The sequence below is a fragment of the Parus major genome, chromosome 5 (assembly GCF_001522545.3).
Source record: "Parus major isolate Abel chromosome 5, Parus_major1.1, whole genome shotgun sequence".
NCBI classification, from domain to species: domain Eukaryota; kingdom Metazoa; phylum Chordata; class Aves; order Passeriformes; family Paridae; genus Parus; species Parus major.
In genome coordinates this window covers 4,354,207-4,365,500 of record NC_031774.1, presented here as the reverse complement: position 1 = coordinate 4,365,500, position 11,294 = coordinate 4,354,207, and the positions used below count along the sequence as shown (strand labels likewise).

Sequence of the window (11,294 nt, the reverse complement as noted above, 5' to 3'; positions counted from 1 at the left end):
AACAGGCCCCACCATCTCTGAAATCTTCCCTAATATCGTCTAAAAACAGAGTTCTGAGCTACAGGGTTCTTTTTTCTAGCCCTGAAATGACTTGGAAATCTGTCTTTGGGCACAGGCACTGAAATCAGGTGCTTCAATTGTGGCAGCAGACGAAACATAGAGCACGAGGTACACAGAACTTTGTAACCTCCCTTTGTCCACACCGGATTAAGTTCACTCCGTGAAATAACTGGGAATTAATAAAGCCTTTCCTAGATCGAGGAAAGGGCACAAATACGGCTTGGGTATGTGTGCTGTTCATTTTAATGGTAGGAAATGTCCTGCAGGTTAAGGAAGAGGGGGGGCTTTCACGAAGCCCGTGGTGGAAAGAGCCGCAGGAGCAGACAGGTCAGCGTGGAGCCAGAGAGGCAGAGATGCTCCAACAGCGCTTTTCCCTCCGTTGATGTATAGGCAGCACGAACGGGGAAGGCTCCGACAGGGGCGGGCGCTTACATAAGGGGAAATCTGCATTCCTTGCGTAACTCGGCTCTTTACATAACCCCGGCCCCGGAGCGGAGCGCCCGGCACTGCCCGCACCGCCACTAAGGAAACGCGCTGCCTCTGCCTAAAGGAGAAGAAATAAAAAAGATGGGAAGCGTCACGGACTGCAGATTCCCATAGCTGATAGCTTAGGTGGGCTTTATGGGAAGAAGACAGGAGGTTCTGAAGTAGTTTTTTGTATAGAATCATGGAAGCAGCAAGTTTGGAAGAGACCTTCAGGATCATCCAGTCCCCCCATCAAGCCGGCCCCTGTAACCCCTAAGCCACAAAGCCACATCCCCCAGATCCAGGTTCAGACACACCTTGAACACCTCCAGGGATGGTGATTCCACTCCAACATCTGACCACCCAAACTGTGAAAACATCAATATAACACAGGGAGGCAGGCTGGATAAAAATAATAAAACAATTCCCACTCCCAGTGAAAGTTTTAGTTTCTACAGGAATATAAGGAAATTCTTAGTTGGATTTCTTGCCAACTCTGCCTGCTTAGCGCTAGGCAAGGAACACAGAGAGGGTTTATTTGGGCTGTAAATGGTCACTAGGAATCCCCAAGTACAAATGAACTCCTGGGTTGGAAGTTGCAGAATTTCACTAACACTTGTGAAAGGAGACACTTGGAAAATACACTTGTAAAACAAAGAGAAGATGGGGGATAATTTGGGGACAGGGAAAGCTGCAGTTCAGCAACACCTAGTCTGGAGTTTATTTAAGGACAAAAGTTCAACAACACCTAGCCCAGGGTTTATTTGAGGATACGTGACCTTTGTGTAAAGTCGTGTCTAAACCACATCTTGCATTTCCCAGTTCCTGGGCAGTTACATGCTCCATCTGTATCCACCAGATACCTGCTATTTGGGAAGGAAACTTCCTATGCGAGGGCCAAAGAATCCAGATGCAAACCCTTATCACAGATGATTACAGAAAACTTAATGGCCAATAATAATATAAAAGCAGAACTTAGTAGCACTTAACCAGTCACATTTCCCTACAAACATAATATGTAAACTAATTCTAAACATACAGGTTAGATTTCAGTACTGATTTTTGCAGAAATCACCTAATTAAATTATTTTTATTTTAGGGGTCTCCAAAATAGACCACAGAGTTCTCCTCTGTGAGCTGTAATTACACTGTTTTATTATTTATCACGCACTGGCAGTGTCTAATTTATTAGACTGTTGCTGGCTGGATATTTTATTACATGTGCATTCTGAGCAAATAAAATTCCTCTTAAAACAAAGCTAAATAAAAGGTCATTGTACATCAGAGTTGTGCTTAAAAACTATGTCTACTACATTGCATGCAACAGATTTGAAATATTACTTTCAGAAAATTCTGTTTTATAAATCAGATTTAAGGTCATTCAGCTACACATACAGGATGTCTGATACATTCAGATCTCTCCTTCTATGAACAGTTCCATAATTTCAGATAAATTATGTATAAAGTCAGAGAGAGACTTTCTTCCATCTGGGGTAACTACTTGGAAAGTCCAAGCTAAGTAGGTTGAACACAGACTGGTTTTAAACCAGCATTTTACATGGCTGTTGTGCCAAAGGCTGTTTGCAGATGCCAGCAAAGAATTCGCCAAGTGGTTGGAAAGAAATCTTTCCAAATATCCACATGATGACTTACGATTCCAAACACACCAAAGAGTCCCATCTTGCTTGTAAACCTTTCTTGTGCAACAAAGTATTACAGTATGTTCTATTTATAAACTCATGGAAAACTTCTTTTATGTTGCTTCAGATCCAATTATAAGGACTGTGCAGGTACTTTCCCAGTTTATTTTTAAAGCAGTGGCTGAACAGTCACATGCTTTTGCAATTTCTATGGTTCTCACTTCCACTTCTGGTTTTAAACAAACTGGTTTATATTTGCATACTCTATATATTTTATCTTATAAATAATTATACTTACAGGACAATTATACTCACAGGTATCCTTTCAGAAGGGAGAGTGTCATTTGGCCAGAACCCCCACAGGAACTGGATTCCACACCTAGGATTCTCAGTTCTAATGTCACTACAAATAATTTTAAAAACATTTTGCATTCTATATAAGCACAATAGTATCTTGTATGTACATATTCCAGCTACTCAAGATGGAGTTTATGGAAAGGTCTGGTTTAATCAAAGTTTCTCCTCTTAGCTCTCATCTCACATTCCACCTTCTGGATGGCCTTGAACAATCTCCAAAACACAGGGAATTAGTTGTTTTTATTTAGAGTAGGAGAAAAACTTCTAGATTTACAAATTCCTCCTTAACTCAATACTGAGAAAGACCAAATCATCGGTACCAAAAGTTCTCAGCTGCTCTAATTCAATTACAGGACTGAATACTCATATGCCCAATTAATTTCTGCAGGCTTTTTGAAAAGCAGTGGCTAAGAAATATGATGCTTTTTGATTTGTTGACTTTATAAAACTGACATATATGATTTGCTTTGTATCATTCAATCATTCAATGGAGCGATTTTCTCCCTTTTTGAATTATTACAATTTCCTATACTATTTTGTTTAAAAAAAGAATCATTCTTTCTTTACACTGAAGAGTGTGTGATAACACGATTAAACTGCATTTCACATTTGGTACAAACCACCCCTCTGGCTTTTGGAGATAATTTCATTTAACTGTGAGGGGTTTTTTTCTGTTGGAATATCAGTAAGTCTTCAGTAAGTAAATGCATGTGTGCCAAGCATATCATTAACTGAACTGACTGAAGATCAGAAAAGCAAGTACTAGGTCTAGTGTCACTTGGGTGCCACTAATGGGCACATTATAGAATGAAATATTTCATTTGATCCATTAGTTGTTTTGTTGTTATCAATACCACAGGCAGTTGTATGAATCTATTTACAAAATGAATTCAAACTCCATTAGCTTTTAAGGCACTGCTCAAATGAAAGCAGTCTCTTACAACAGCTGAAACAATTACAAGTGAAAATGAGAGACCATTTTGATGAACATGCATTCCAGCAGTAATCATCTCCCAGACAAGATTTGTCTGTTTCTAAAAATAATTGTTAATAATACAGATGTAGATTTAGGGGAGGTTTATTATTTTGTTCCATTCCTCTGTAAATGTTGACATTTAAAACTTTTACTGCATTTCCTCTTGTTAAAATAGACTGCAAAAGAGAAAATACCACGTGCACTGAAATAATCATGAGTGTATTACTGTCACCAAAAGAGTAGTCTCTAAAGTAAGACTAGAAGCAATAGAAGAAGACATAATAGAAATACACATTATATATATATATATATATAAATAAATGTGATCAGCTGTAACTTGGTAAAAAGGAGTGGATAACTTTTTCTTGTATAGTGAGATTTAAAAAATTAAAATAAATACATTTATACAGATTGTAAAATTTACCTGAGGGAACCAGTGCTTGCTGCACAACAGAAGTCAACTAACACCCAGGTGGCTTCAGAAAGAACTGACATTTTACAATGGGAATCCCAACATTTAGAACAACTCTGGAGACACTTGCACTGCTTTCAGCATGTAGAGTAAAAGTAACAACCTACCTACAAACAGGGCTGGCAGACAGGCTCCTCATGGGGCAGACAAGGTGCTGACTGGCACCACTGAGGTGTTCTAAGGTTTAGTGGTTTATGTTTTGTAGGTGCCAATGGAAGAGTACAAAGACATCTGTGTTGAAAATATGCTGTTTTGCTGTCAGCTCAGTGTTACTGCCATTCCCCAAGGATGCATGTGAATTAGGAGAGCAGAGATAGGACAAGAAACTAAACCCACCAGTCAAATGTATGCTCTTAGATAACTGACCATAGTAACAGCTTCTGCAAAATGTGAGAGGACTTGAAGTATTTCCTTGTTAATTTATTCCCATTACCCTACCCTTACAATCCACCCTGCTTTATTACAGATCTTGCAATAGTATTTTCTTAACGCTTCAACTACTGTAGATGCATTTACTCATCTATGATCTCAGTTTCCTTTTGAAGTTTTCCAATTTGTTACAAAAGGCAAGCTCATTTAAATACTCACGTCGCCTACAACAAGTGCCCTGTGTCCTATACACTTAGGGATTTGTGCTTCAGTGGTTGTTGAAGCCTTTTCTTTGCTAAGGCACCTTTAAGGTCTCATTTCTGTGTGAATTCTCTGGCTTTGTTAATACATGAGCTCACACTGCAAAGTTCTCTCTTCACTCTCCGCTGGAGCTGCCCGTTTGTGCGTAAGAAAGCTGAGAAACACAGTTATCTTCCAAACCGTTATTTTTTCACTGCGGTTGGCACAAAGTCAGCACGAGAGGGAACTCTGCCAAGCTCTTGCATCCCACAGAAGAGATTAAATCGAGTGCAGAGGCAAGACTGATGTGCCAAGCTGAGGGAAGGAAACCAAAAGGCCATGGGATACCTGAATCCAGCAAGCAGGGCACAATTGTGATTTGATGGACACCAAGCTTGAACTTCCAGCCAAACTGCCGCGATAGCAGACAAGTTTGAGCAAGTTCAGGCAGGTGGCTGGGAGAAAGGAAGAGAGCAGCACTACCAGATCAGCAGTCGAGGGGTGTATTGAATAGCCAGCAGCAACAGGTGTGCTTTACTCACATATCAAATGGGCAGGGCAGCTGTGAGTCAGAGGTACAGACACTTACAGTATGTGGTTTTCTGGCTGGCAGATACTTTGTCAGGGTGTTGCCAGCAGCAGCTGATGAAGACATTCAGAGTTACTGTGGGAAAAGCACATACACACAGCATAAGTCCCTTTCCCAGGCTGAGAAACAATGCAGGAAAATGAGGAAACTATTTTTGGAGTATTAATATTGTTTATAAATATTTTTTTTTTATTTTGGCTGACTCATTTCCAAATGCCTTGGATTGCTATTGTCTCATACAACAGCTGTGGCCGTAATTCTTAGCCTTTTTTATGACCACATGAGGATGAATGTGCTGACACTTGTCTAAGAGTCAAAATATCCGCTCTTCTTTGCAACTCAGACTTGGGATGGAAAACTTTTCACTTCATTTCTTCACTAGCTGTGTGAAGTAAAGGAGTTTCTGAAGGCTTAATCACCTGATGTTTACTCGTAGAGCATTTCTATGCCTGCCAAGCTGGTGGACATCTTTTGGGACATCTACCTTTAACTCTGCTCATCTTTTTACACCAGCTACCTTCACTCACTGCATTCCTAGTGCTTCCCTGCATCGTAAAGATACTTTTATATCTAAATGTCTTCATTAGTCTCCAAATACTGTGATGCAAACTCACAAAACATATCCCTAGAACCTTCAGCTTCAGGGCCCAGAATCTCTCAAAATAAGGTCAAATTATTTTACATGTGAATATCCTCATTCCTGCTGAGTCACGCTGGGTTTGAGATTCAGTTATTTGCCTTGGCCTATTTACCCGGAAAATTTCTTGGGGTTTTGTTTGTTTATTTTTTTAATGTAGACGAGCACCTGGACGGCGACTGCTGAAGGGCAGACGCTGTTGAAAACCCTTCTGACACATCGCCAGCACACTTACCGGCTGTCATTCTGCACTGACCTCCCGACTTTCTGGTCTCGAACCCAAGTTTTCTACGTTAAAGCGCTTTTCGAGGAGTTTTGAACCAGGCGCTCGGGAAGGCGGCACCGCTGAGGCGAATCCAGGTGGGGCTGGGCTCCCTCCCCGCCTTCCCTGCCTGCCTGCCTGCCGCGCCGGCCGGGGGCCATGTGACAGCGCGACTTCTGCCTTCCAGCCGCCGAAGGGGAAGGGGAAGGGGCTACATTTCCCCGTTGCTCCGGCTGCCGCTGAGGCCGCGGCCTCGCGGGGGAGGCGCCGCCCGCGCCCCGCCACAGGTGCAGCCGCGCCCGCAGCGCCGCGGCCCCGGGACGGCAGCGCCGGCCGCCCTGAGGGCTGCGCCCCCCGCCCGCCGCGGAGCCGCCCCGGCCACGATGCAGCCGCCCCGGGGGCCGCCCGGCGGGGCCGGGGGCGCGACGAGCGGGCTCCGCCGCCCGCGGGCCATAAAGGGCCGGGCAGGGGCGGCGCGGCACTGCGGTACTGCGGTACCGGGCGGCCGGCGGGTGGATGCGGCAGCGGGGAGCGGCGGCAGCCGGCGGGAGCGGCTCCTCCCCACGCCGCCGCCGCCTCCTCCGCCGGCGGCTCCGGGCAGCGTCTCTCCGGCCGGCGGCGGCCCGGCCCTGCCCCGGCATGGCTCTCCCCGGGGCGCTCGGTAAGTGCCGCGCCGGGCCGGCCCGGGGCGCTGGCGGTGACCTTGGGCCGGAGCCGTGCGGGGCTCCTGCGGCGGCAGCGCCCGCGGGCCCGGCCCCACCTGCTCGCGGCGCTGGGATGCGGCGCTGCCCGCCGGGCATCCGCGGGGCTCGGCGCGGCTCTGGCTTTCACGGCATGTGCTCCGAATAGATTCAAGACCGTTAAATGCCTGATCGATAACTGCTTTTTAAGTAATCGTTACATCTATTATTATTTTTATTTTAAGTGCAGCCTGTTTCAAGAGAAATAGCTTCCTTCTGCAAAGGCGCAGACCTAAAGAGCAGCCAACCTTTCTATTAGATCGAGATATTTAGGAAAAGAGCTTTTACTGGGTGACATTCATAGCCTTCCCCATCCCGTTAAAATGTCTAGTTGTTGCTCACCTTGGGCAGAGGACAGCAGTTCAATTGAATGGTACTGGATACAAGAGCCTCTTCCAATTTGGGATGGCACAGCTCACACGAGTACTGCGTGAGGTGCCTCATCACTATTTTAGGTTTATTAGGCACATTTTGGTGCCATGAGCTAGCAGTGATGTGGGTGAACATACATTTCAAACTGTTCTGTGCCTTAGTGTCTCATGCTTGAGTGGAGAATGTGAGCTTGGGTTCTGTAAGAAAGAAAAAAACTTTGGTGTCAGTAAAGGATTGTACTTCTGTCTGTACTTTCTGTCTCTTCACTATCTTATTGTAAGGATTTAAAATACAGCATGGTTTCTCATGCAGCATGTTTCTTACTGCTTTTCTGTTTCTGATCACAGTTCTCTAGGAGAAAGTTAATTTAAACTAGGAAAATGCTCAGCAGAAAAAGATATTATTATTTCACATTGTACTAGTATTGTTAGCACTCTTACTGTAGTTGAGTAAGAATAAAGTGAGTTTTTCCCTGGCTGAAGTGGCCCAAAAGGCCCTTGCTGCTGGCAGCTGCACATGTGGCAGGCTCTGCTGCTGACAACTGTGTTCATTGAGGTCAGGAGATAGACTCCCATGGTTTCCTTGGGGGGTGAAACTGAGAAACCAAACCTAAGTTTGGATGCTGCTAAGACATGGTAGTGCATTGTCACTGAATTATTCTGCTAAACATGTATGTCTTTTTAAATTTTTTACAAGTTATGCTTGATTTTATGAAGACTTAATTCTAATTGTAAAACAAATACTCTTCAGGCTGAAAACAGCACAGTCAGATCCACAGCTCTTTAAAACCAGAGGTGTTGTTGTATTGGGATGTGAAGGGGTTCTTATACAGTAAGAATGCAAAGTAATGTAGGGGAACACTAAATTGCCACGTAATGGTCCAATTTAAGTCTCCTCACCTTTTCATACTATGTTTGCTTTTAGAATAAAAACAAAACTGTTCTCAAAGCAACTGTGAAAACAGGTGGACATTAATTAGAGTCTTTTAGGCTGAAAACAACAGGATCAGGTATCAAAAGGATCACATATCAACATGTGAAACCTGCAGCATGCCTACAGAAAAAATGTAATGGGGGCCCTGATAAGTTGTGCCTGGAGAGATAAAAAACGGCCATGCTCCATGCTGACTTCCAGGCTATGTCGTTATTTAAATGAACGCTATCTCACCAGATACCTTTGCATTTTTCTGACCAAAAAGGATTCTGAAATGCCAGTTTTGGACCCGGACTTCACATTCTGGCAGTGCTTGGATCCATTTGCTGTGACATGTTCGCAGCTATTTTTAACTTATGTAATAAGAATTTAATCTTATTTGTTATAAACTCCATCATACTGAAGGCATTCAGAAAGCTTTATAGTTCACAACAAATAATGCTGGTCAGTAGCTTATCAGCCCTGTGCTTTTTCCCTCTGGAATGCTTCCAGTTATGCTAAAATGTACGTTCTGGATTGTATGAAAATGGAATAAAAGTAAAGCCAGGAAACTACAGAAGAAACAATAAAGACAGCAATTTAGTAGTGATGCTAGAACAAAACAGAAATATTTTTGTGATGAAAGGCTAGCTGCTTAAAAATTTAAAACAGAAAACGTATTATTTTTGAAAAGTAATATTTAAATGCCAAGTAGAAATGCAAGTCCATAACATATCTGCTTCCCACATGCATTCAAAAATGTGATATGAATCACTACAAATGGAAAAAAAGTGTCACTGAGTTAACTATACTACCTTTGCGCCTGTTGTGCAACTATTTCACCTCCCAGCAGTTCTGTGACTTTCTGATTTGTGCAAAGGATGGGGTGAGGTAGAAGTGTGCAAGCTTCTTTTCTAACTTGCCTGTTGGTTTGAAGTCACTGAGCAAGGAAGTAGGCAAGCAACTGAGTCAATGTGATTTCCAGGTTCAGTGCAAGGACACACAGCTGAGTATCCATTGTGTCACAAATAATTGTCTGTCTGACTGTGTAAGTAAGTGGAGTCTCCTAGTAAATCTCTATGTAAATTCCTTAGGAATTTTTATGGGTATACCAAGAGGTTCCTGATGCACAGATTAGCATGGCTCCAAAAGTAGAGCTGCTCTTGTGTACTGCACGCTAGTTTAAATTCTGCAGAGCTGTTCTACTTTCTTCTGCCTTTGCTCCAAGCTCTGAATTTTGATAGGCATACCATGGAAAAACCCCAAATCTCTCGCACATCTTCACTCATCCTGTAGCTCTAACTTTTATCAACTGTGCTCCTCATCAGGCGAGATGCCCCGACAGTTTCCCAAGCTGAACATTTCGGAGGTGGACGAGCACGTGCGGCTCCTGGCAGAGAAGGTGTTTGCCAAAGTTCTGCGAGAAGAAGACAGCAAAGATGCGTTGTCACTCTTCACCGTGCCTGAAGACTGCCCTATTGGGCAGAAGGAGGCCAAGGAGAGGGAGCTGCAGAAGGAGCTGGCAGAACAGCAGTCTGTGGAAACAGCTAAAAGGTTTGTTCTGTAGTTGCTTTCTTAGTGGAAAATGGTTTTTGAAATGAGTTTGAGTTAATATTGAAATACCTGGCAAACAGCGTTCTGGCTCTTAGTTCTTCAGGAGAAAGGTCAGCAGCAGGTACCAGGGCCACCCCTGTGGTGTCCTTCTGTCCTGTGCAGGAGGTATGGGGATGGGCCCCAGGGAGCTTGGACTGGTCAGGTGGTCTCAGCTGTGTTCCCAGCAATAGCACAGATATTGCTTATGTAAATTTAATAAACAGCATAGCTGGGTAGAAATTAACAAAACCCCAAGACTCTTCAATGTAAGAAGAGCCAGAAAAAGAAACACCCCCCCTCTCCTTTTCTCGTTTCATTAAGAGAAACAGAAAAATTTAACACAGAAAATTACTTTGGCATGATACTTCCTTTAGTCTCTGCAAAAATAGATGAAAGCAATGAATTTATAGTTAAGATCAAGGGGTAAGGTGAAAAGTGGTATTGGCATAATGAGGTTATTTGTAGGTTTCCTTTATCACAGAGATAGAATCTAACCTCTGTCAGCCATAAAAGTGCACAGTAAAAAAAATAAATTGCATTCTACCTTTGGTTTACCCATGGCTGTAATGAAGGCAAACTTGCTTTGGTTTGTGGTTTTCTTTCATTGTTTTTTTTCCTAAGAGAGGCAGCCTTCTCCTGATGTCAGGCTGTTCCAGTGTCTTGCCTTCACAGGACTGCTGGGCTGTTTCTGGAGTCACATGAGCTCAGCAGCAGCCTGACACCAAATGGGTTGGACGTGTACAGACTCTTCAAAAAGCAGCCAGACAAGAAAGCCTTTGAAAGTGATAGCTACACACATGTACCTGGTTAGCTGCAGACAGGCAGTTGGGAAACACTTGGAATCATGTTTCTGGAACAGAAGGGAGAAGAGTCAATTTAGTTAAATTAAGGTATGACTCACTGATGATACAAGCTGAGACTTTGGGTTTGGAATTGTGCAAGTGAGTTTCCCAGTTGGCATATTCATAGACATAAACAGGCACAGAAGGGAAAACCAGATGTTTCCAGCCAAACAAATGTTTGGTATATATTTCCTCCTGAACCAGTGCTTCACTTTTAATTTGGAAAATTTGTCTCACAAAAACAAATGCAGGTTTTGTACATGTTTGACTGCAGGAAGGGGTATTATAGGTATTTTGTTTACATGTGGGAACAGAACAAGTGTTCATCCCTGTCCTGCAGGACTGAAGTGTACTTCAGGGACAGTGACACAAGTACAGCTTGTGCTCTTTACAGTTGATCAAACACTGCCTTTCAAAATTATGCTGATTTCCAAGGTGGCTGCAAGTACTTTAGAAGATGAAATTTGGGTGTTAATTGTACCAGCACTGCACGTTCTTATTCTTAAGAATACCACAGAATTAATACACAGCTTTCAGAGAATGTTCCAGTGTTCCGTTTTATTTTTTTAATTATTTTTACTAACACTTTAAAAGTAGGGACTATTTCCTCAGTGCAAAAGAAATTGATATCACAGGTAGCTTATAACATAGTATTTATATACTATATAAATATTTAAAATACATTTAAGCACATTTGAACTGAGAAGGAAAATGAATTCCATCTTCAGAGGTATTCCAAAGCTCCACTTGAGGTATTACAATTACTTC

The 11,294-nt window shown here is 43.0% G+C and overlaps 1 protein-coding gene across 2 annotated transcripts in view; it reads left to right on the top strand.

Moving 5' to 3' along the window:
* Positions 1–6,624: 6,624 nt before the first annotated feature.
* The window catches only part of AMPD3 (adenosine monophosphate deaminase 3), a 32,843-nt gene continuing 28,173 nt past the window's right edge, over positions 6,625–11,294 (top strand). The window contains exons 1-2 of one of the 2 annotated variants that reach the window (XM_015630264.2): positions 6,625–6,728; positions 9,420–9,645. In XM_015630264.2, coding sequence (XP_015485750.1) covers positions 6,707–6,728; positions 9,420–9,645 — 248 coding nt within the window. In that variant the 5' untranslated portion in view covers positions 6,625–6,706. The remainder of the gene's footprint in view (positions 6,729–9,419; positions 9,646–11,294) is intronic. The other variant, XM_015630263.2, reaches the window with a different exon arrangement.